General features: G+C 37.3%; 1 protein-coding gene across 9 annotated transcripts in view; it reads right to left on the bottom strand.

The window, feature by feature from the left end:
• DACH2 (dachshund family transcription factor 2) overlaps positions 1–25,623 on the bottom strand; it is a 312,250-nt gene that overhangs the window by 127,919 nt on the left and 158,708 nt on the right. For all 9 annotated transcript variants that reach the window (XM_050901910.1, XM_050901913.1, XM_050901915.1 and 6 more), the window contains one exon: positions 23,261–23,376. In XM_050901910.1, the coding sequence (XP_050757867.1) occupies positions 23,261–23,376 (116 nt within the window). The remainder of the gene's footprint in view (positions 1–23,260; positions 23,377–25,623) is intronic.

Genomic DNA, 25,623 nt, shown 5'->3' with positions numbered 1-25,623 from the left:
AGTTAATTCTTTCTCTGCTTGGAATAATTAAAAAAACCCCACAATTATAACATCAGATGTATTTGTTAGCAATTGCTATCCAACGGAGCATGTCCCAGCAGGCATTTTATTTCTGAGAAATCCATCAAAGCCCCAGAAGGAAGTTACTCAAGTACATTGATATTCTAAACAAATGTTTTAGTTGACAGCAGAAAATCAAAACCACTCTCTTCGTTAATAACCAATGGGTTAAAATAATGCTATACATTTTTTATTTCAAATATCAGTATTTATATGATAAAATAGGTCATTTAATTTCATGCACTTAAGTTAAGTTGTGATTACAGTGTACTAACTTATCCTTAGTATGATATCCCTAAATCAGTGACAATGGAAAAGTGCTAAGAACACATCATGCAAGCTGACCAGGGAATCTACCTGGTATTCAGAAACCAAACTAAAAAAACTGGCAATACTTAAATAAAGTTCAAGTTCCCCAGTGACAGACTGTCATGATTGCTCAAGAGCAAATCAAAATAATTATCAGAAAATATCACCCTTGGATCAAACAAGAAAATTTATAATAAAACATATTTCTCATATATTTGTATAGATGAATGTTTGTATATATGCATGTGTGTATGCATACATATATATGAATGTATAAAATCTGATTCTTGGTTTTAAATCCCACGAAAAGAGAAAGGAAGGAAAACGGACTTCAATATAGCTGAGGTCAAAAGAGCCACACTGAATTTATGATCCCAGTATGGTATTTCAGGTCAAGAGCTCCAAACTTTGTATTTCATTTGCGTAACAGAGAAAATAATAAAAATGCAGCCACACTGGCTCAATAAGAAGTTGAAACAACAAGCAGACCTGTTTGCAACCTGTATCCTATAGTCTCCCCAGCACATTTATTACACAGAACTTACTGCAGAATAACCTGGGTTTATGAAAGGCACACCTGGTTATTAGAACTAGGGACAGCAATTAGACATGCTTCTTCCTGTCAAAATTGTACCTCCAGTCTGTTTAGCAATATACATGATTGTTGCAGTTTCAAGATTTCATGTTACATCTTTAATTGTGGGCATTTAGCAGACTGCCTCTTATTATTAAGATACTGCTGACTTTTATTGTCAATGTGGCCACAGGACAAGGCTAATAATTACTAGCACCAGAAGCAGCTTGTGGTTTTATATTACATTGAGGTAAATTACACTGGAATTAGAGTGGATTACTTTTATCAAATGGGGAATAAGCTGTTAATTAACTCCCCGCTGTAGCAATCTTTTTCTGAGCTTGCAACTGTTATTAGCTCTAGATTAAACTGTTGAATTAATTTCCCACTTACTTACTATTTCAAGAGTTTTTAATTTACCTGGCAGCAGTTTTAATGGGAAATTGTATTAGTGAGCATAAATTGTTTTTGGGAAGGGTAAACAGTTTGTGATAATGTTTATTAAGTCGTTTTGTTTGAGCAAAAATATAATTGCAGTTTTAATTAGTGCATGGTTGTTGGAGTATTAGGTTTGAGATTACATTATGGCATTCTGAGAAAACAATCGCCCAGGTAATCCCAGCATTTACAACTGAGAGCAAATAGAAAAGCTATGTCAACACTGCTCCGACTTGTGTGTGTATACACGTGCACACATGTGCATGCTCATACGCCCAGGCACACAAGCACGTTTAGAAAAGTAACAGGGTAGTTAGATTTCTACCTTGACATCTGATATGGACAGCATTCATAGATCTAAACATGCAGTAAACTACTTAAACTGTTTCAAAAGACCCAGCATCATTTCAAAATGTAACTGCACGCAAAAGCTGTTTAAAGCATCACACAGTGATACAAAATGAGCATGAATTATTTGGTAGCTTTAAATATATATGTGTATTGATCTACAGAATACAATAATCAACAGGAAATAAAAAGTTTAGATCATTCTAACTGCCATATGAATTTCCCAATTTGTATCTTATAATTTGGTTTAATATAAAATTTGCTAATGGAAACCTTTTACCTATGGATTCAGAAATCTTTTTAACACTTTGAGAAATTGGCACTAATCCACTTTACGCCTTGCTGAGACCAAGTCTTCAGATCAAGAATTTCAGGATAATGAATTCTTATTTTTTTTAATTCACTGTCATTAATAGTAAGTTTTTTGCTATAAACAGTTGTTCTATTTATATTAATATACTCATATGAAAATATATTGGTTTTATATGAGTATCCTGGATTTACTAAATGCTATCTTCTACATTTGTTGCTTCAGTCATTTATACTTTTAATTTCCTGAAAATCATAAAACTTTTGGAAGTCATAGGGTAACAAGACATGATTAATACTTTATCACAACTTTTTTCAACTGTTAGAAACAATGACTGAAAGGTAACATCTTTGATTTGTATGTCCTCTAACTAATACATTTGGGTTGTTTTGTGATTTCTATTATACTAAATGGATTGTAGCCATTTTCAGCTTCAGAAAAAAGGAGGCACTTGTAGAGTTTGCCATCCATTAACAATCAAGATACATCAGGAGAAGTAAATAATATTTAAGCCACGGTATTGGCTCAGAAATTGCAGGTAACATGGCTTCCAGCTCAGGGACTGGGGGGAAAAAAAAAAAAAAACCAACCAACCAAGCAGCACTTTTTCTGTTTCAAGAAACCTTTGGTACCTTTCAGAGATGCAGAAAAGTTGCTCATATTCTGTGTTCTGCTTTCCTCTGTGGTTTCCAGTGACTACTTGTCACAGCCCAGTTCCACCTCATCTCATGCTGTAAAGCCCACTGTGTATAACAAGAATTCATTACCGCAGTGTAAGAGATACCACAAAACCCTAACAACTGAGGAGAATCTATCTCTTTCTGCAAGCAGGATGCTCACCTCTCTCTACACCCAGTATTACAGCACAGGTCTCCCCTGCAATGCACAAGCCAGCATAGTTGCCCATTATTAATATACCCCAAAGCAAGAACTAGCTTTTTACAACAACAAAAAAACCCAAAACCAAGCTACCAAACCATGAGCAACCGATTCCATTTGTGCTCCACTTTAACCTATAGATTCTTTTTTCTCATTGAGTTTCTTGGCCAGATAAATCAAACCCCATAATTATTTGCCCAAAACTAGGAGCACCAGTACAGCAGCCACCCTCTGCTCTCCTGCTCCAGTCTTGCCACTACTTTCCCTGGTTGCCGAGTCCCCTGTATTATCAATGTAACAAAGTCCCTCCTTGGGAGGGGTTTGTAGGAACTAGACGGAGGAAGCAATTCAGCTTAAAAGTGACCTGGGGTAGGGAGTTATCTGGGTCAAGCCTGTAGTCCATTTCTCCAGGTAGGCCTCCATGCTGAACTGGTGCAACTCGCTGGCTGTAAGGCTGAGAAAAGCAGTTGCTGATAATGGTTCTTTACTGGATGGAGAACTATGATCTAGTAATGCATACGGGTGTTAGCAACTATAGTACAGCAGTAAACACAGCTGTAAATCATGTAACACTAATTAACATTTGTTCTTGGTTTTTGTTTCTCCCCATCAGCACTTTTTTCCTGTACTGTGTTCGAGGTGTGGTCAATGTTAGAAACCATTAAATGTTCTTGAAAAAGTCTACAATATGCTTTTTTTAATTCAAACAAACATAAAAATGTTCAACTGAAGTTTATTCAATTAATTTTAGTTCTCAATTTATAAAGATTTTACTATTCATGCAAAGGAAAATGAGAATTAAGATGCAATGTGCTGACATTCAGTGTAGTTTTACAGCCTTTTTAATACAGAAGTAATTTTAAAAATAATAGGCTTAAAATAGTAAAAAACCAAAAACTAATAGTTCTGCTAAATTACCTTTTTATTACATGGTTTCAATTAGCATTCCCTCATCCTCCCACCCAACACACAGATTGTTCTCTCTTTTCTCTGAAGGAAATTATGAGATGATAGAAGTACAGAAGATACTTCAACCAAATGTTGGAACCTCAATTGAAAACACAAGTATACAGCATTCCCAAAATGATTTGTTGCAGCAAATTCTATAAAAGTTAACAGTTCTTAAAGATGTATATAACTTATGAAGCATGTTTCTTGCATATGGTAGTAGAGATTATTCTACTAAACTCATCAGTTATTACATTTAATATGCACTATGCTAAAATTACAAACAATAAAATGCTTTCAACTTGAATGTGGTTTTTCATTTCTTTGAAGTCATTACAAAGCTGCTGTGGTTTTAGTCAAGGTATTATTCTGTAGCATGAGGAAAATGTTATACTACAGGTGCAGAGAAGATTTAATCCATATGTTGCAAGGTTCCATATGGATATAAACAATGGATTAGTCCTCAGTTCCCTTCAGTTTTGACTCTCACAGGTCAGAAGAAAAATGGCCTAATTTTGAAATTGTATGGTTCCCTGTATTGTCAACACCTTTTATTTAATCTGCAGAAGGTTTTGTGAGACAGACTCTAACTGATTATAATTTCATCATCATTTATAAAACGAAAGATCACAAAATAGGTAGACATATCCATACTGAAAGAAAAGAGGTCAAACTCCTGCAGACATTATAGGCAAGCACAGTACCATAAAAACCACTCAGCCTTGTCTATACTGCTGTAATAACAGTGTGTAGACCAACCGCAACTGGACTTAAGTTAGGCAGCTCAGGTATCCAAATATGCAAGTGAACAGAGACATGACTCAAACCCTGTTCAAGAATGCTGTAAACACCTGAAATCAAATTTCAAGATGTTCTAATAAGACCAAATTTAATACATGCTTGGGTACTGAAAGTATTAATTCTCTTCCCTGTCTTAATGAGCATACCTTTAAATGCTTGAGGTTCTGTAGTGAAAGTTCACATTTGGAAACTCCAAATGCCTTCTCAATATCTTTTTTAATTATTCTCCTCTTAAGGCATAAATATTTTACCCTAATAAAATCAGTCCTATTTCCAAAAAGATTATAAGCACACTGATAAATAAAACTATAGAGCTTAAGAATTCCACAAAAAATTCTGTTTGTCACTTCCTGTTCTATTTTCTCTCTTAAACAGAAAAGGACAGTTATGCTAAAGAGTACTCAGAAAAAGCTAGCCTGCAACCACAATATATGCAGAACTGAGAACCCATTTCCAAAAACAACTTACTAAGGGACTCAATCCATTTAACTATTAAACATCTGTTTTGTTCTGGTTTTCAGAAAAAAGGGCAGCCTAATTAGAGCAAATACCTTAAAGCTTTCTTTGGAGAATTTCATATTTATCTATCAACAATATGTATTGTTCATACTATCTTCATATCTTATTCTCTATGATACCATTCCTTAAAAAGGATATTTGTCAAATATAAAACTGTGAGGCTACAGTAGATCTGTGTTAAGATTAGCTCTCTACTTGATATCGGATTCATCAACCTGAATCTGCTTGACATATCTATTATGGGACAGAAGTTAAGAACAGAAGCAAGTTCAATCACATTGCCCAGAATACAAACCCAAAGCTGTTAGATGAAAAAGACTTAATTTTTTTTTTTAGGAACTGCATAGAATAGAAACCTCTTGAGAGATTTATGGGAATCTACAGAGCTCAATTTGATATGACGCTATTTAGGTATGTACAAACACACAAACAAATTGATGGAAATTAATGTATATCTTTCTATTAAGTTAGATAGCAATTTTATAGTTGTGATTCTTAGGTCTAAAAGCAACAAATTTTTAGACAGCTGTATGAAACAACAGGTAAACACAGTTTAGAACCAGAGCCAAATACAGTCATCCATTCATTCATACATGAGATATAAATAGTAGTAAACAGCTTGGATTTGAAGTGTCTTGAGCTTTGCAAACTTTATCTGGGTTTCATCAGGAAAAAACAAAGTTCTTAAATCTGGAAAAAAGAACATTATTAAAAGCACATATATGCGACTAAAACTGGATTTCATCCTTTAACAACGCAAACTTCTATTTATTGTGAAGTGGGGAAAAAAGTGACCATAAGCAATATAAAAATCTTAGAAAAGGTTAACAAGCAACAAAGGTTCAAATGTTTTTCAGTATGTTCATCCACGCAAGTGTATGAAGTACTGCGTGTGCATAACATGGTCTCCACACGTGTTCATCTGTTACAACTGTCTCCAGGTGAAAGTTTCAAGCACAGGAACATTATGCACAGAAGCGTACGTCCTCCAAGGAGAGACGGTGAAGGCGCAGTGCCATAAGACTGTTTACCTCCTCTGAACGACAGCTGGGGATCAGTATAACTAAGTAAGACTCCCTGTGACAGGTAATCACAATGTGGAGCCAATACGCCACAAACTCAGCTCAGCACTAGCCCTGTTGTGTCTGAGTCAGGTACGCTGTAAAATTTCAATGATGCCTTTAAATTCTAATGGTTTCAAGCTGCTGTAAACTTCTGCAGCCATCAAAAATAATCTGTCATGGGATTAAGGGGTATGAACATCATGTCATAGCCACTCTGCTGTTAGATTTATTGGAGGGTAAAGCATGTCATTTATGCATCAACTCACAGGAGAAAAAAGCAATCCCTATGAAGTTAATCTAATAATAGACTGGAAAGCAATGATTACTGTTTCATGTGCAGTAGCTATTTGTAGCAGTGGTTGGCCTAATTCAGCAGGCCTTGCCTGTCAGAGCTCTGGGATTAGCAAGTGTTTAGGTGAAAATCTATCGGGAAACATCAAGAAATGGTTTAATGAGGAACAAAAGTCTTCATTGTTGCATTTAATATTTGCTGAAACTTTGCCATTTGCACCACATTTTTAAAAACCTTACTGGAAGTGACATCCCAAATAGAATACCAATGTTGAGGGACTTTAATTAATCTATGACAGTTCTCTACAATTTCACCACAAAACTCTGCTCTCACTATTCTTATGCAGGCGCAATGCCCTGAAATTGAGTGCAAGATTTTTTAAACACGACTAATAATCATGGCCTCACTGTACTATACACACTTTCCACCAACTAGATTTCTCATATCTATTGACTAATCAACTTCCTCACTCCCCACATGGTATAATCCAACTGTTAGCATCATTTTAGAGGAGTGCAAGCAAGAAGACAGACATCTGATATTCAGAACCAAACATACAAAGTGCCACAATGGCGGCTGGACGCCAGAAGATCCTGAGTAAGTCCCCAGACCATTCTCATGCTAGGAGGTGCCTTAAACATTTCTCAGTTTTTAAAACAGTTTATACAAAAAAAAAGATCTCAAATCCCTTAATTAGGTTTAAGTTCTAATGTTAAATAACCCTGGGGAAGAGGTTGCCTTTCATCTTCCTTCATCCATTAAGCAAAATTAGAACTAACCCAGGGAAGACATTTCAATTCCCTTTTGCATATAGATATTGTTCACCATGGATCAGAATGAATGTCTCAAATTAAGAAAACAAGGCATTCCTATCAAAAGGAAAAATCAGAAGTTAATCTGATTAATACATACATTACATAGCTAATTCTTTCCAATACAATTCTCAGCAAAGAACGAAAAAGAAATATAGAAAATATGACATGCCAGTGTACTTTCACATGAATGTAAGACACACACAAGGGAACATTTAGCCATACAAGTTCTCGTTTTCATAGGCATGCAGTCATTTCCACACCCTCTACCAGAAAATTACCTAACCAGCAGAACTGTCCTTCAGATAATCATCAGCAGCTATGAAAGATCTAGATTAAAACTGTTACTACAGCCAAGTCATCCCCTTCTCACAGGATGTCATATAAAAGAGGAGACACCATGGACTAACAAATCAGACCATGCATCGAGTCCCTGCTCCATTCATCACAGTCCACCTCCATGCTCTGTCCATGTCTAGCCACCAGCAAAACACCAACCCACGTCTCAGGAAGGACAGCTTTTACTGAAAGCCTTCTAAAATCAAGATGTGACCAACTCTATCCTATCCTTAGTAACTACTGTCATCAAAGTACTTTTCCTGCCACGAGTCCCTGAATTCCCCTTAATGCAAATAATGCTGCAAAATGTTATGCCTGTATGAACTGTTTCAGCTAGTCTATTTAACTGCAAAGGTAACCTCGAATTTGAAAGTTTTCCAAGCGAGACAGAAAGGAAAAGCATAATCACAAATATTTACACTAGAAATCCAGTTTTACTAAGACTTAAACAAATTTATGCAGGGGAATGTGATCTAGGTGCTTGAGAAAAAATTATTTAGTCCTAGCACAGATCTCATGTCATTTCTTGTAAATGTGTAGAAACAGCCAAACATGGACTACTTTATCAATAGTAAATACCGACATGGTTAGAAGTCTGCACTGACAATATCAGTATCAACCTACTCTATCTTATCAATTTAACTCATGAATCTTCAGAGTCACAGTTAAACCAAGATTAACCAACACTGCATACATCTTTCACTTCATAAAAAGTTTAATTTTTAATCTTGGATTTAACATAAAAACTAAGAGAAAGTTATTTATACTTTATTTCAACTTCTTGTTGAAGGAGTCTCACTACAAAAGCACAGGTCAAAACTTAACACATTCAAATGACTAATCTTGATAACTGATTTTAGACACACAAAAGCAACGTCTTTTAATTTATTAAATAAAAAAACCCTACATAAAGTTGAAAAAAAAATTAAAAAATTAAAGATGTGGCTGAAAAAATTTACAGTTTCTTGAGCACATTTTAGAAGAGATGCTTATAGCCCCTTAGCTGGTATTTGTGAAAAACCATTTCACCATGATATTTAACTGTCCTTCCAATTGTAATTGAACAGCATCTCATAAAATCCATTGCAAAATTTCCATTTTTTACCTCACAGGAGATGTATAAAAACAGAATTTGATGATGCAGAAGACACAAGTATTGGAGTTATATTACTGGCTGTCATCTAGCAAAAATACATGTGTGACGTGAGTGATAACATTAGATGTCACAGTTCACCCATTCTTTTAAAGACCAATACGACCTTCTTGAGCTGGAAAACAGGAAAACGGAGAAAACTAGCTCACTACCAAGATCAGCAAGTTCCTCAATTAACACAGTGGCTAATCATCTTAGCCTTTAAAAATATGCAGGTAATAAATCCTAAAACGAAGCAATATTTTACTATCTAGTAAACTACTTCAATCTCATTGTTGTTTTCACTGTATCAGCACAGAAGTTATAGAGAGGTGTTACACAAATACACATTCGGACCATTGCTGCTCCATAGCTCAGAATCTGAAAAACAGAAAAATACCTGATGAATGGTAAGAGAAGAAGGTAAAAAAGAACAGAAAGTAGCCAAGGAGATCAAAGGCCGTCCTTTCATCGTACCACATCTTTTATGATAACAACGCAAACTATCCTCATCTGTCCACTCACAAGCCAAAACCACTGCCCACCTAGCCATTAGATAGCAAGGTTTGCTGTTGTCAGTACAGAACTTTGTCCAGAGAACACATCCCAATACAGAATGGGGACAGCCAAAGAAGACTGGCCAACACTGGCTTTCCATACACAGGGCATGGCATGCAACCAAGCGCAGCCACAGGAGGAGACGTACAAGCAGGGTCTTTGGGTTTCTGTCATCAGTGGCAGAGAACCCCAACCGTACTGCAAGCCGGCCTCCTCCTATTTAGGGTCAAATATGAAGCCAGCCTAACCTGCTGTTTGACCATTATTCATCAAATTCCTGATCTTGATCCCTGGCAGCCACCCTCTGGATCCTGAGAGGTTTGTTGAACTTTCAGGGGTAAGATTTATCTCTCTCATCCAAACTTTTCCTAATCCTCCTCTTTTTGCAGGTGGCCCAGACACTGCAGGCGTGAGCACACGAAATCTACCAGAAGCGATCCTATGATTTATTGCTTCTGATTTCTATCTCTTTTGTATCACTCCTCCTCTTTATTGCCTGGAAATAAACACTAACTTGAAAGGAAAAGAAAAATGGCCACTGACCAGTTTCTAGGATGGCTCTGCTTTTCCAATCAGAAGCATGTTGTGGAGGATTTTGGTGTGGGCCATGATACTGAAATGGCTCAGCTAATTGAGGGCAACCTCAAGGTCAACACAAATTGTAGTGTAGACATAAAAGTCAAGGGCAAAAAAATAAAGAGGAAAGGCAGAGTAATATGATGCAATGAAAAATGGAGATCAAGAGAGACACATCAGGAAGGGAAGGACATGTCCATATCAATGGGCAAAAAACCTATTCTCAGGATATTTTCCTATGCACAATCTACAATGAAAACTTTCCATCAATGAACACACATTCTCAACAGGATTAGGACTCATGCTTAGCTAATATATCGGACTGATAAGCTACTATGAAGAAATATTATCTGTAATTAAAGATTTTAATGAAGCAGTTCCAAAACAGGAAGGCCAAAACAATTTATGGTACATTTCCTTAATGTTTAATAGGTTTGAAAAAGAGGTTCTGGTGACAAGTTTTCAGCAATCTAACCCAGCTGCAAACACAAAATAGCCTTCTGAAACCTTATACAGACTAATCTACTACATTTCAGGAAAAAAAATTGAGATCAATATATCCACATGTCATACAAGACTACACAGAACAATTTTGTACTGGGAAATACCAAAACCACTATCTAAATGGCAAAGCCCTCTGAATTGCCACTGAAAGATGGCAAGGCTTTCTGGGTCAGCTGAATTTGAATAATAGGGTGTTCCTAGCCCAACTAACCTATTGACTTCCATATATAACAAAATAGACTCCTTCAAGTGCCTCCTAGATTCAGCAGCTGTTGCTCTGACACTGTCAGCAATGCATCCATCTTAATCACAGTATGATTCTTTCAACTTTTCTTTTTGAGGCTCTGCTTGCTTCCTTCCACCCTTCAAGTCCCCTCATCTGCCCAAGATGTATGTCAGCTCAAAGCACTGTGTCAATATGAGTTAAAACAATATATCTGGTTTCTCCTGAATCATGCCTCTTTGTTTTAGCATATGATATATTTTTGTACTTATACATATAGGAAACCTATATTTAGATGCCTATGGGAGGTGCCTTCTGGCTACTTTTGTTTTTCTATTCTGATGCACTCTGCTGTAGCAACTCCCCTGTAACTTCCCTTGCCCATCACCACAGGCATATTACTTTTTATTCTCATTATTCTTTTTGATTTTTTCTTTGCTTGAAATAAAAGACTCCATATGTTTTGCTCTTCTTTTATTGGAAAATGTTAATGCTGTGTACCAGAGGGCACAGTCAAATGAGGGACTGCCATTTGGACAGAATTATATACTCAAGTATTGCCTAGGGTATATCACCTGTATGAGTGCTTTAAGCAGATCTCAGCTTTGTTTCTGCCAGAATTTAAGGCAATAATGTTGAAAACAATATTCAATGCTTTCCAGAGGGAATATTTGTTCCGTCAAACTCTTTCAAATTAACTTGTACTTAATGGCCTACAACTCATTGTAGATATGTTTCTAGTTCTTAAAAACATGACCCATCTGAATTATATCTGCTTTTAAAAGAAAGCTCAACCATACGCACTTTTAGTTAATTTTAAATCATATTCAAACTCTTCTCCTCATTCAAGTTCTCATCTGAAAAACTGAAATATTACTTTAACTGTATAGGTCATAACAGAGTCGGGAGTGCCTTAAAAGGAGAGCAGTCCTCATATTTCACCAGTAAAGCACGAGAAGGCTGCATATCTGAAACAGCTTTAGTATACTGGGTAATTCACATTCACTAAGTGGATTAGCTGAAATAAGCATAATAAATGAAAGAGAATAAAATAAAAAACAATTTCACACTAAGTGAAGGCTTGACTTATAGGAAGTGGCAGCTCTGATGGCCCAAGGCATAGAATTAGTTTTGCCACTCGATAATTTGACTGATTCACTTGAGTGGCCAGAAGAGGACATTTTCTGCCTGATTTCAGTGTAATCAAGTCACCTGCTCTGCGATTGCCAGGGCCAAGTCAACTGCACTCTGCTGCATCCCGCCTGCGTGCCCTGAGTAGCAAGAATAGTGTTTTCTGCATATGTGTGCAGAACTACTGAGCTGTTAAAGATAGTGAGATTTAGCTACATCTGCACATTAGTGTATTTTCATTTGAAACCATATATGCAATATGAAAATAATCTATTCCGTTAACTCCTTTATTTACATAAAGTTTGGGGCTACTGATGGCATGTTCTCTCAGTTCTGTTACATATACCAGCAAAGAGCTTACGCATTATTTTTACTCAGACAAAAGAGGTGACAGATGCAAATACAGGAAAAAAAGTAATTCCAAGAGACTGGAAATATAAATGACATTGTCTGTCTTAATTAGAAACGACTACGAAATTCTTTATGAACAATTACAGCAAGATTTTGTGTTAAATTTATGTAACACCCATTAAATATGATTCTCCTCCTCATATATATATTATATAAGAAGACTACAATATATATGCAGAGATTTGGGAATGCATACAAACAACTTGCATGACACAATGTCAGTTTTATTCCTGCTTTGCTGAACTGGGGTCAGACTGACAAATGCAATATATGTGCTCATCTTTAAGCATATGACCAGTTTCACTGGTTATTATTTATAGCTAACCTTTCAAAGCAATCATTGTATACTGCATGTCAAAAGAACAGAATTTTATATTCCTATTAAAAAGAATATTTTCTTCCCTTTATGCAAATATTAGATTGAGACTGCCCCAATCAGGAGAGGTAATCCACTTAGAAATATCATCATTATTAAAGCATAACCAATCAATAGGCAAGTGTGAAAAACCGTAATTAAGCATTTTATTTTTTACAATTGTGCAATGGTAAAAACAAAGATATAATGTGTATCAAAATGATTTAACATTTTATAACCAATTTTCTACTTGACATATGTTACTGCATGATTCATCCACATTTTTCAGAATCTAAGTCCATGATCTGGCAAACTAAATCTGTTAATAAAATGAAAAGGTGACCTTGCTTAATTTAATAAGTCTGTGTAGAAATACTCTTTCAACATGTTAAAGAATTGCAAAAAGGTTATCATAGCTCGCTTTCATGGGAGAGTACTCTACCTTTTCCAGCTCATTTCTCAGGCTTTTACTGTAATTCATTAGATTACATAAAAACAATGTAGATCATTATATTTTAATACAGGCTTTCCTTTCCTCATAAAATGTCTGTCATTTACATTCAGGCATGCATTATATAAAATGCTTCTCTTTCTGAAGTAAAGCTTTTCATATTCAAGTCACAGGAGGTTGGTAGCCCTAGGAATTATTTTGCTTTGCAAAGGATTTTCAGGATGAATTCAGTTTCTAGACTGAATCCTCCAGAACTCTGGTCCTACATTTATCTTTAAAATAGGTACAACACAGTAGCAGCAACGCCAGTTGCTATCAGCATGCCTCTCTGCAAACTGAAGAGGTCTCTCTCCTCAGCAAAAGCATGGTGTATGATACTATACTCATTAAGTCAGCTTGTTTTTCTTTACACCAATTAATGTTGACTGTGATAAAATAGTTTATACAATACAAATACATTTCCAGTGAAATCTTAATATGGTCCCAGTCACTTAATGAGAATGATCAGACAATGAAATCTATTTTAGTTATGCTAGCTTCAAAATAAAAATGTGCGCCTCTTCAAAATGCTCAGTAAGAGATGTTTCCTTTTCATCATGAATCCTCATTTGTTGCCAGCACTTGGCATCACGTTTTATTATTCGGGAAGGGCTGAAAGAGCAGCACATTCTTCTTGTGCAGGAGGAAACACCAACTGCAGCCACTGTACTTTCTACATAGCAAAGGTCTGCTCGTTGGGAGATCAGCTCTACAAGCAGCTTCTCCAGAAAGGACAGTGAGGCAGCCTTCGCTGCTAAACTTGCTTCTCTCAATTTTCTGCACACGCATAAAAAATATGCCAAAATCTTCTCTCCCAGATTACCACTGCAGTTTTTCACTACTTTACATAGATGGACTCAAATTTTCCCCTCCTGATCACACACAGCATTCTTTGCCAAGTTTGAACATATTTACCCTCTTGCTTTCAGCATACCAAGCTCTCCCCTCTGCAAAAGCAACGCAAAGGCTAATCCAGAAATCAGCACTAGCAAATGAAAAATTGCTACTATTTGTTATCACTGTCTCAACTCCAGGAGAAATATTTGCAGAAGAAGGGAGAACTAGAACCAGTGTTTTGCAAACCATCGTCCTCAGACAAGCACGATTTCCACCTATTACCTTGGACTCCAAGTGCAAGTCACTCCCATCACTCTGCGCTGCTCAGTGTGGCCAAAAAAGAACAAATAACCGTCACCGTCCAGCTGACTTCCCAATCAGCACCGATTTCACTAAAATTTTTTCCAACTTTGTTTCAAAAAATGTGTTGCTTCTTTTCACAAACCCTAGACCACACAAGACAGTAGAAGAATGAAGACCACTAGGACAATCAAAAGGGAGTATTGGTTTGCCATAGGCACTTACCAAATTCACAATTTTGCAGAAGAATCCTTATAGAACATGTTCTCCAAAACACTATAGTAAGTAGCAAAAGACTTACGTTTAAGCGAACAAGTAATCCAATCCAAATCAGTGGGATTATTTGTTTGCCTAATCTTAAAAACTTACTTAAGAATTTCACTTGTTTAGGACTCCAGAGGTCTGTATGACAAGGACCAAAGCACGACAGCTGTTAAATTACATTAAAAGTACTTAATAACTGACCAGAATTATAACTATGGAAATACCTGGATTTAAGTATAGTAGATGGTTACTTTTTAATCCAGTGAGATTTATTCCCTATTTTTTTCCAAACAATTTGCAGCAGTGTTGTTATACCAAGAATTTTGCCAAAATACAGCCTTACAAAGCTTTCCTTTAGGAAACCACACTACTCAAATCTAATATAGATCTGAATGCTGCATTTTAAGAGAATATTATGTATGTAAATGTAGTAGATTTTAGCATTGCAAATAGATGATGGATCAACATTTTTCTGCAACCAGAGATGTATTATCCAGCCAGTTACAACTGTAACTATTTAAACAGTTATAGACAGTTACCTCTCAAAGTCACAGGAATAAAAATTCAAGTGTGTGCAGGTATCTTGAGCTTAACAGGTCTTCTGAAATACTGCTGGATAAATCTAAAGCAGAGTAGGGGTATCAGTGAGGATCTATGCCCCTTGTCTCTGATGCTGTATGCCGTAATATTCCAATTTCTATTGTTAGCATAAAATATGCTTCTTTTAAAATGGAGAATCATGAATAGGCCTTACGTCACCCAAGGTAACAGTCCAGAATCTGAAGATGCTTGATTTGCCTACCAGAGCATTATGACCCTACAGTGCATTTGATGAGCCTTGTAACCAGCTAAATCAATAAGCCATTCTCCATTAGCATGAATGTAAAAATTCTCCAATGACAATATGATTTCAGTGAATCCAAAAAACAGCTTCCTATATTAAAATGAAAGACTGTACACTATGCAGTCAGTCTGGAATTCTTACACAAGCACTCTTAAGGCATTTGCATACATCTGCTGTGATACTGGTTAAAGGTACCGAATGGAAAACATTTCAGACTGTAACTATTTGTTCAACTTAATCATGTTATTGTAAAGGAAAATAAAACCTAACAAAAACTATTCAATTACAATAGTGTTATTATTGCCAAAACAGTCCTCCAGAAAATAGAGAGCGCTGAAGATAAATTTTTCATACGTCCTGATACTATTTTTGACTTTAAGACATTTCTTAATGATGACTTAAAAGAGCTAAAACAGTTTCAAAGTCAGGTAAAGATGCAACAGAGAGAAGCAGACAGGTATTATGATCATTATAGACCTCAATGCCATCAGACACGAGGCTAACAGAAAAGCTGGTAGTAAAGAATGTCACAGATTATAAAAACAGATGAAAACTTACTCATTTTGCTAACTCTGTGATACTTCAGCCAACTTTTTCAAATGGTTCCCTTCCATCTGCAAATCAAGATAAATTCAGTGCAGACCTGCCCTGAGTGTCAAGACAATTCTCTCAGTGTAACCACTTTGGTTGAACTTTGTCATCTCAAAAGATGTAGGAACTCAGTAGGATCAAATTTAAAAAAAAAAAAACCTGTGCAAATGCTTAAAAATAAAAGTATATTACTAAGTTTCACACTTCTTGGACAATAATTAGTAGCTGAGGCTACGTGTAAATTAAATTTACAACAAGGTTAACCACTCAGTAAATTCTCAACAGCTTTAACTATTCATTTGTCAAAAATGTAATGTCCCACCCAGATAAAGCAGACACTAAAAATGGATCCCTAAAGAAAGATAATATTAAAAGAGAAAAGGAAAGAAACCGAGTGACTCATAGTCACCAAGCAGAGTTTTCAGATTATCAGAACTCTACTGAATGGCTGTATTTTAAAGAGTAATGATATGATCCTGCATTCCTCATTCACTCAAATTCATGCTCCCTTCAGCACCGAAATTTGCTGGCATGAGATGGGGTGGTACTCAATCATGCAGCATACATGGTCTTTAATTTTAAAATCCAGTTAAATAGATGTTCTAACATCATTTTTTTATCTAAGAACATTTCAGGATAAAATAAAAGAGTGAGCATGTAACTTATTTGTCAGCTTTACTGTGTAGTGGATAACTTTCCGATGTTACTCACATGAGCTTTCATTTCCCAAAGCTATATGCATTCATTATGACAGTAAAAATGAAGAGTTGCTAAAGAAATGTATGCAATTTTATTATTGTTTGAAAAAATAGATCTTTCTACAGTCCTCTGAGCTTCTGAGTGTGTGATTTGTATAAAATATTTCTCATTTTGGGGACACACCAGATGGAGTGCAGGGCACTGTGGGATATGCCATTTATCACAATGACAGTGCGTAGGTAGCACTGATCCTCTCACCACAGGGGGAAGCTAGAGCTGCAAATGTGGAGCAGCATTAAAAGCCCAACGAGTGGAGTTTGGCAACACTTGTACTACTCATTAACTTAATCATATTAATTTATTAGCCATATATATCAAAGTAATTCACTACTGAATTGTCACCAAGAACAATTTATAAACTGTTAACATTCCCCATAGGCAGAGGAGTGTTGTGGCATCCTTAATCAGTATGTTTGCCTTCGATTAAAAATAATAATTTCTACCAAGCCAGGTAATGCCAACAACGACAAGTCATACATATGTTTCTCATTATAAACGGAACTTTAAAATGACATCTATGACAACTGAAAAAAAAAAAAAAGGATAATCGTAAACAGTGAAATGAGCCACAGAAATAGGATGTAAACATACAAAAATGTTCAGTTCAGCATGCTGAGAAAGGAAAGGGTTCCCTTAACGCTACAATCGTCTGCTCCCTGCTTTCAGAGGCTCCAGGACTCCTGCCAGCAGCTGCCAGCCACAGCAGCCCAACATCAAACACCCCAAGAGGTGAAATCAGTCAATAGATGTTCTGCAAAGCGACCCTGAGTGAATGCTTATTCTTCAAATAACAGCTCTTTCTTGGAAGCAGGTTTTACAATACAGAGGCAAACCTTCAGAGCCTGGGTTTTGGCAATCCCAGTCTCTGAGCCAATGCTACACGTGGAGCAGATTCACTGCCTCTAGCCCCACTGCACCCTTCTGTAAGGGAATGTCCTCGCTGCTCCTGCGGCTCTGCTCTTCTGACCCCGAGTGCATCTTAGTTCCTCAGCCAGGAGAGACTGGTGGGCACTGGAGCAGCACCAGTCTCAGACGGAAATAAGCAGACGATCTGTGGGATCGATGGAAGCAGGGAGTTCCCGCAGGCAGCTCTGCGCATCAGCGGGGCTGTGCTGGCTGACTGTGTGCCCACCTTGATAAACAGCAACTGGATACCAAAGACCTTGAAAGCCTCTAGTCTCATTCATTCCTCTAACAAGGATATACCAAATTAAAGAGCCTAAAGACTGCAGCAAATACTGTTTTATCCTCTCTTTTCTGTAGAAAGATTAAGTGGCTGCTGATATTACTGCTGAATTGAAGTAACACATGAAGTTATCGTACTCCTGTGAACTACTCTATTTGAGTCCCACAATGATGTGACTTGGTATACCTATTAAAATATTAACTTCACTAAAATATTAATTACACAAAACTATTCAGTTCACAACAGCTTCTCTTAACTATTAATAAGACAAAACTATACTGAAAAAGTATTCGTATCTGTACAAACAGGTCAATATTTTAATTCTTACATTCTTAAAAACTCCAGACAAACAGCTAATGAGACAATGTCTATTTTAACTGTCTGTTTATGAAATAAAAAAGGATCACTTCAAGGGAGGTGAAACTAATGTAGCTGATAATGAAAACAGCAGTTTATCTTACACATTTGGAAATGCAGGTGGTTTGCTTCTGTCACCTGGACAGACCAACGTAAGAAAACAGCAGAGACCTGATGATAGATGCTGGCAGTGGGTTTAATCAGGAGGTATTAACATCAGGGAGGGCCTCGGCCATCCTGTCCGCTCATGGCAGCACCAGCCACAGCCTCTGCACACAGCACATTCCAACAAGTTCTCCCTACCAAACAATCATCAACTGGGGGTGAATCTCTGTCTAACCTCTGAAATTCTGAATCCTCCTGCCTCACATCCAGCAAAGGCCACCAAAGTTGAGTATCCATTTGAAAATGCCTTGTTTTCCTTTTCTAACACACGATTCCTCATCAACCAGGCTTCCTCCCATCTCCTGCACTGAGCACTCGGCCGCCCTCAGCCCTAAATCCACACTGCAATCTATCTGCTGACCTATACTGCACATACCCTGCCAACGTACACCTTTTTAAGCCTACCAGGCTGCCCACAGCTCCAGACAGCAAATCTCAGAAATATAAAATGGCAACAGAAATGTTTTAAACAGGCTTGCGTCCATCTTCCTGGCACTCAGCCTCACCAGACCTTCCAGCACCCCATCTGCTTCAGCTGTGGGATTCCCAGTCCATGTGCAGTCAGAAGAGATGCCCATCCTACCACTTGGAAAAAAAAAAAACCCTGCCCCAGAAATCAGGTTTGTGCCCTGTACTACAATCTAACAAAGTTCTAGTGGCAGGATGATTTTCTTCATGAGCCACCCTCTCCAACACCTTGAAAACAAGATGGAGCAGCCCCCCAAATGGTTTTAGTGAAATAACAGTAGCCATTCTACAAATTGAATAATGAAAAACTGCAATGAAGACTTCATATAGTGGCTTTCTAACCTTCTGGGGGGACGACCTAAATGAAGGGTAGGAGGACTGAAGTTGGCATGCATAACTATCAAAAGACCCAACTACTCTTTCAGCTTCATTCCGTATCAACAGTTTTCTGAACTACTGGCTTAAATCACATAATGGATTTCAGCTTCTCACCACACAGCAAACTACTGCTTCAGACCCTAAAACTTCCTAGAGAATCTAGTCCATAAGTAAGTCCCAGCTGTCTTGTTAAGATTCACTGATGACAAAGACTTGTACATTAATAGGAGATAAAACCTTTTTTTGTTAATGTCAGTTCATCACACTGCATTGTTTGAAGAACTGAGCCTTTGATGACCATCTCTCTGTGCCATACAGGAGTTTTCCTTCGCCCTCACAGCAGGCAAGGGCACCACGCTGATTTCCACATTTCCTACATGAATACAACAAGAAAAACACTTTCCCTTAAGTTAACGTAAAATGGACAGTACTTAAATATCAGCTCTTGAAGGATGCAGTTTGGGCATGGTTGTTGTGCTGTTTGCACAAGCCCTTCCTGGTGGCATGCATCCCAGACACACCACCTCATCTTTCTCAATCACAGCAGTTTTAACCACCCTGCTGCTCTAGTCTCATCGTAATTCAAATGTTCCCATTCCCCAAAGGTGGAAGGTATCTACAAATATTTAAAAAGGTCAAGGCTTCACTTATAGCTCCTTCACAAATTACTTGTGTATAAGAGTAGTTGTAGTCCACTTTGCCAAGAGGTAAAAAAATTACACTCTACGCTGGGAAATGCAGTATGCCTAATTTAACTACCTGTTTATTAAGTGAAAATGACCATGTAAACTGAGTTGACACAAACCAAATGAGTGATGAAAAAACCAGCACATTTCAAGGAGTGGAAACACAGATGGCTTGCTCAAGTCTGCAGGAAGTTACTAATCATCGCTCTGTAATACCCTCTATAGACAGATCTGTGAGCTCTGCAGCCAGAACACCAACTTCATGAGACCTATCCATCCAACTGACAGCAAGCCTGGACACAAACTCCTCCACTTTAACTTGATAGAAGACTAAAGAGGAGGCAAAAATGAAAAAATGCAATGGATGGATGAATCATGCTGCATTTGCTGATGTAGAGTCTGTTACTAAAATGAGCTTATCTGAAGAAGAAAACAACTCAGATGCTAAGTTGGACACATTAGAAAATGAGGTAGCCACATATGAAGAGTGAGTGTGATTTTTTTTTTTTTCTTTTTATTAGAACAATGTAGGCAGATGAACATAACCATCTGCATATCTGTGCTGTAGGAAGAATGGGCAAGATCAGACACAAGGATTGTCAAGGAGTGGACAAGAAGACATCCAAAAGAAATGCTTTGGGCAATTACACTGCAGTTAGAAGAAGCAGGTAACCAAAGAAGTCACCAAGACGTAAAGAGTCTTTCTTGCTTCCATATCAGCATCCGCTGTACTGGAAGGGATGGATCCAGCCCTACCATGCTGCAAACTCTCCTCAGTCTCTGCCCCAGCCCTGGTCCTGCTCCCCTCCCACAGCTGTCCGAAACACCGTGTGGGAGCAGAGAGTGCTCCATGCAGATGGCCTCCACCAAGCCGGCAGGTCACTGAGCAGGGGGCAGCCAGGGGCAGGAAACAGATTCAGTTTTACATACAAATTCTGTGGGCCAGAACTGTCAGCACCAGAGCAAATTATATGCAAGTGAGATCATAAATAACCAAATTAAAACTTAGCCAGTAGACAACAGGTTAATATCCTTGCAACTTTTATTCCAGTCTATTATCCACCACTCAGAAGTCTGGAAGAAAAACCTCTATTCTGTGAGAAGTGTTAAAATGCAATTTGTTCTTAGTTCAGCCAAAAGGAAAGAATCCAATTGCAAAAGTGTTGAAGGCAACCAGAGCAAAGCAGTCAGTAATTAAGTGTAAATAGGTATAAATAAAGCTAATGGAGGCTTCATAATCCCAGGTGCTCCATCAAGTTTACAACAGCTCAAATCCCCATTGAGTTTAAAAGTGGCTCTTTTGGCACCTTTCCTTACTCAGCAATTCCTCAAACTTCTACACTGTTCTTTCTTTATGACTAAGAACTCAAAAACTTTAGGAGCTCTGATTCCTGAGTGACAAGACTACAGAGGCCCTCAGCATGGAGCTGCCCTGCCGCGGGTTGGCAGCAGGGCTGCTTCCTCCGCGGGGACCTGTCTCGTCCAGGGTCCTCAATGACGCTGCAATGCTCTGGAAATGTGCGTTTTCTCCTGCCTACAAGCTGCTCCCAAAACTCCCTTTCAGCTACTTGACGCACGTGGTCTGTGACCTCATGCAGAGGTTTTCATAGGTGGCTCCCAAGGTCACGAAAGCGGCCAACCCTGGGCCTTGGCTGAAAGACAGCCCCCCTGGGGCCAATCTTCTCGTGCAACCCTCCGTATGTTAAATAAAGTGGCATGTATCCCAGTCATCACTTCAGACTCCAAACTTAAAAGAGTTTAGAAATTCAACTTAACAAATTTTTACTCAAACTCTGTGATACTCAAAATATCTGTGAGACACAGAATGTGTCTATGATACTACTTTACTGTGCATACTCAGCACACTGCATCCTGAAGTATTTCCCAATTTAAAGCAATATGGTAGTCTGCATAATTTGATGTCCTATCGGCAAACCCACACAGACTGGCAAAGTAATATGGAATATTCTGGATTTCTGACAAGAAATTATCAACGCAATGTGGCTCTTGTGCTTTCCTGTCTATTGGTAATAACATGAACAACACCAAATCCATAAAATTCCTGAGCTGAGAACATGACAGAGCTACTAAAAAGCCCCTCATTTATAAACTGCTCATAAGAGTAAAAACACAGTTCTTGATCCCTGCCACATATATGAACAGTACATGAAGTTGCACTAGCTCAGCTGTGGCGCCTGGCTCTAGCAAAATGCTTTCATACTGTATTAACTACTTCAGTTAAGGTTACTGTGACTATTGCTTAAGAATTCATTCCCACTTCCACAGTGATAAAGGTTATTGGTTCACTGTGAAGTCCTCATAGACACCTGGAGTTGTAGGATAAAGTAAAGATCTCAGCTTTGTTACTCCCCTGAACACTGAGACCTACTGAGGCACTCAGCTGCAGTGCAATAGGTTCTGCAAGGAGAGTAATCTGCAAGATCAAGACAGAAATCACTATATTCCTGTCAGTCATTTTTGTTAATTCTGCTTTTCCTGTAAGATGTTCTATGACTTCTGCTAAACACTTCACTAAGTTTGGTTATTATGGGGATACAATATATTTAGACTGGACTTTGACAGTAATCCTAAAACTACTAAGCCTGATGAATATTTAAACAATTACTTTTATGAATATGGACTGTTAATATAGCTTTATTACCAAAATAAACTTACCTTTAGCACACATCAATTAATAAAAAATTAAAACGCTCATCAGGATAGCACAAATTTGATTTAAACTCTATTAATAAATTAAGTGAAATAAAATACTATGGATTAATTTATGTTTCGGGCTTGTTTATAATTTCATATATTTTCATGCTAGTTTTTTCATAGTATGATATTGAATGCAGATTATTAAAGTACAATCCACTGTGGCAATGCAGACTTATCTGCTTTTCAAGTGTTTCTTCTATAATTCGTACAAGCATTTCTCTATCTTCCCAGCATACATTAATGATGTTACAATACAATACGCATTAGCCACGCTGTTCATATCCCATGAGAACTAAAATACACATGCATTTGAAAGGAAGAAATGCATGCTACAGGGTTCTCCGAGACAATAGTTCATTTTCTCAGTTTTTTTTCTTTTACTAAAATAACACATTTAATGGAATTTCCTGTAAGGAAATTACAATTAATAAAGAACTAAATTATAAATCCATTAGATTTCAGTCACTGCAGCAACAAAACAGAGTTTTCATGAACACTCAAAAAATCCAATAATGTAACCTCTGGTAAAGCTTGAAAAAGCCCTGAAGGACAAGGCAGTTAGATCAATATTAGTTTATTTTAACTGCTGTGCAGTGTGAAGAGATGAGGCTGATCATCTGATGGATTTTATTACCTGTCGGAGAGATAAGTCCTGGTGATAAGAGGCCTGGAACTCCATGGGGCAGAAGACGTGCATTTTCTTGTATCGCAACTCCTAGTGAACGCTTGGGGGGTCTTCCTGGTCGTGAGCTGATGAAATAAGAGGATAAATGAAAACGCATTTTCTTTTTGAAATATTTGCTTACTACACATGGTATTGATTTGTATAAAATATATGAACCATCAATGATACACAAAAATACATTACAAATTCTTGCCTAGGAAAAAAGAAAAATAAGTTGATTAAACATACAAGAATTGTATAGGTTTCAAATGAACTAACAATAAACTGCCAAACAGCACCTGTAGTTAACACAATCATGAACTCAAAGTCACATAAATGACTAGAAAGCTACGATTGTTTTTTTAATCTACACCACAAGACCAGAAAGAAAGCAATCCATATTTCTAGCCCTATTGTACTACCACTTCGCTAATTATTATCTTTTTCTTAATATAACTGTCTGTAAAATGGAGCTCAGGAAATTCACATGCATGTGTAACTCACATGTAAAGTCTTGAAAATGCAATTAGATGCATTACTCAGCTCACAAGCCATGGTTTATAGGGGTTGTGGATTAACATTGCAATGACTATAGGGACACCAGAGCTATTCAGAGTGGGTGCATCAGAATTTATTAGCCCAGACCCCGCACTGGATGAATACAGCCACGCTGCTTCCAGCCGCTGCTACGAACCAGCTCAGGGCTGACCAGGCATCTCAGCCTGGCTGACCAGGCTGCTTCACAGAAGGCACATCTACATGCACTTCTACTATCCATACACTAGTCAAGCTTTTTTCTTTATCCAGGGCTTCCATGACCTTATAGGTGGCTAGTGGAGAGGGATCACAGCAGTAACTGCTCCAAAGTCTGTGCCACACACCTGCACCACAGAAAACTAGAAGTTGTACTGCCTAAAGATGAGAAGTTGAAACCTTGAATGCAACATAATATTAAACCTTGCCTTCTGAATCATGGCAGATAACTGCCTACTTCTCAAGATGCAGCAATAATTTAACACTGAGCTTTTCCAAAACTGACTACTTATCTTTACAGATTGACTTGTGTTTTTAATTATTACAGACAGGTTAAACCAAGAATGTTAGGCTAACCTGTCAAAAATCTCACCGTTCCTTGACCAGCTTATGAATTACGATTGCAGTTTTTAATCCAAAATGTTAAAGGTCTGTTTACAGACATGTTACATGTAACTATTGTTTTCAACTACCGCATTTATCCCTTGCATCAGTGTGCATACATGTAATCATCCTACACAGCTGCCATCATAACGCAGAGATTTACAGACCAAAAAACCATTTGAATCAACTCTTCCCCAAGCCAGCTAATAAAAATGCAACCTCCTCATGTTTGGAAAAGTATTGCTGCTTCTCTTTGGTCAAAACAAATTTTCCTCTGTTGAATAATAGAGCTTTTGACAAAATATAGTGAAACATTGTATGAAATAACTAAGCTGCTACAGTGAATGAGGTTTGAATAGAAAGCATTTCCAAAATGACTTCTAGTTCACAAAGAAATTTAAGTTAAACTTCACTCTATCAACTTACAGTGGCAAAGCCCTCCATCAATGTAAGACAAACTCTGCGTTTAAATGAAGACAACTTCCAGCAACACTACACAGAGGTACCATTAACCTGTTCATTTTTCACAGTGTGCTAGTGTTATTTTGTTTTACCGTACATCAAAGTAGCACAAAATCATTTTTTTGGTTTATTATTTTATCTCTATAAAACTATTCCCCACTCTTTTTAGCTTCGGGTTTGTCCATTTTGTATTTCATTTTATTCAGTACTTCTGCCATTTTTCTTTTTTATGCTTTCAGTTGTTTATCATACTATGATGGCTATGTAGTAAAGCCTACTACAAAAGCCCAGACTCATTAGGCTATAATAAAATAAACCTAAAATAAGAGTATTAGAGTTTCACAGGTAGTTAGATGCACACATGCATTCTCTATTAAAATCACCTGCTGAAATCATCCACTGCACAAGAATATTGTTTAACAGACAGTATTAGGCTGGTATGTCGGGGTTTTAAACAAAAAAGAGTCGTTGCTCTTTTGATTTACAGAAGTCTGTGCTTATACACACGCATGTGTAAGTGCTTAGTTAGCACTTACTGCCTCTGAAAAAAATTACAAAACAGCTAAAATTAGCAGCTTTCTCCAGCAGAAGAGCTCAGTCAACAAAATTACAAAACATTCTCTTCTCAAGCTCAAATACTAACAAATCTTTTGCATGAAACTCCATATGTTGATATTAATCTAAGAAAAACATTTTAAAAATTACACAAACAGTTTTAAAAGATTTTATGAAGA

The sequence above is a fragment of the Gymnogyps californianus genome, chromosome 9 (assembly GCF_018139145.2).
Source record: "Gymnogyps californianus isolate 813 chromosome 9, ASM1813914v2, whole genome shotgun sequence".
NCBI classification, from domain to species: Eukaryota; Metazoa; Chordata; class Aves; order Accipitriformes; family Cathartidae; genus Gymnogyps; species Gymnogyps californianus.
This window is presented reverse-complemented; position numbering and strand designations above follow the sequence as displayed.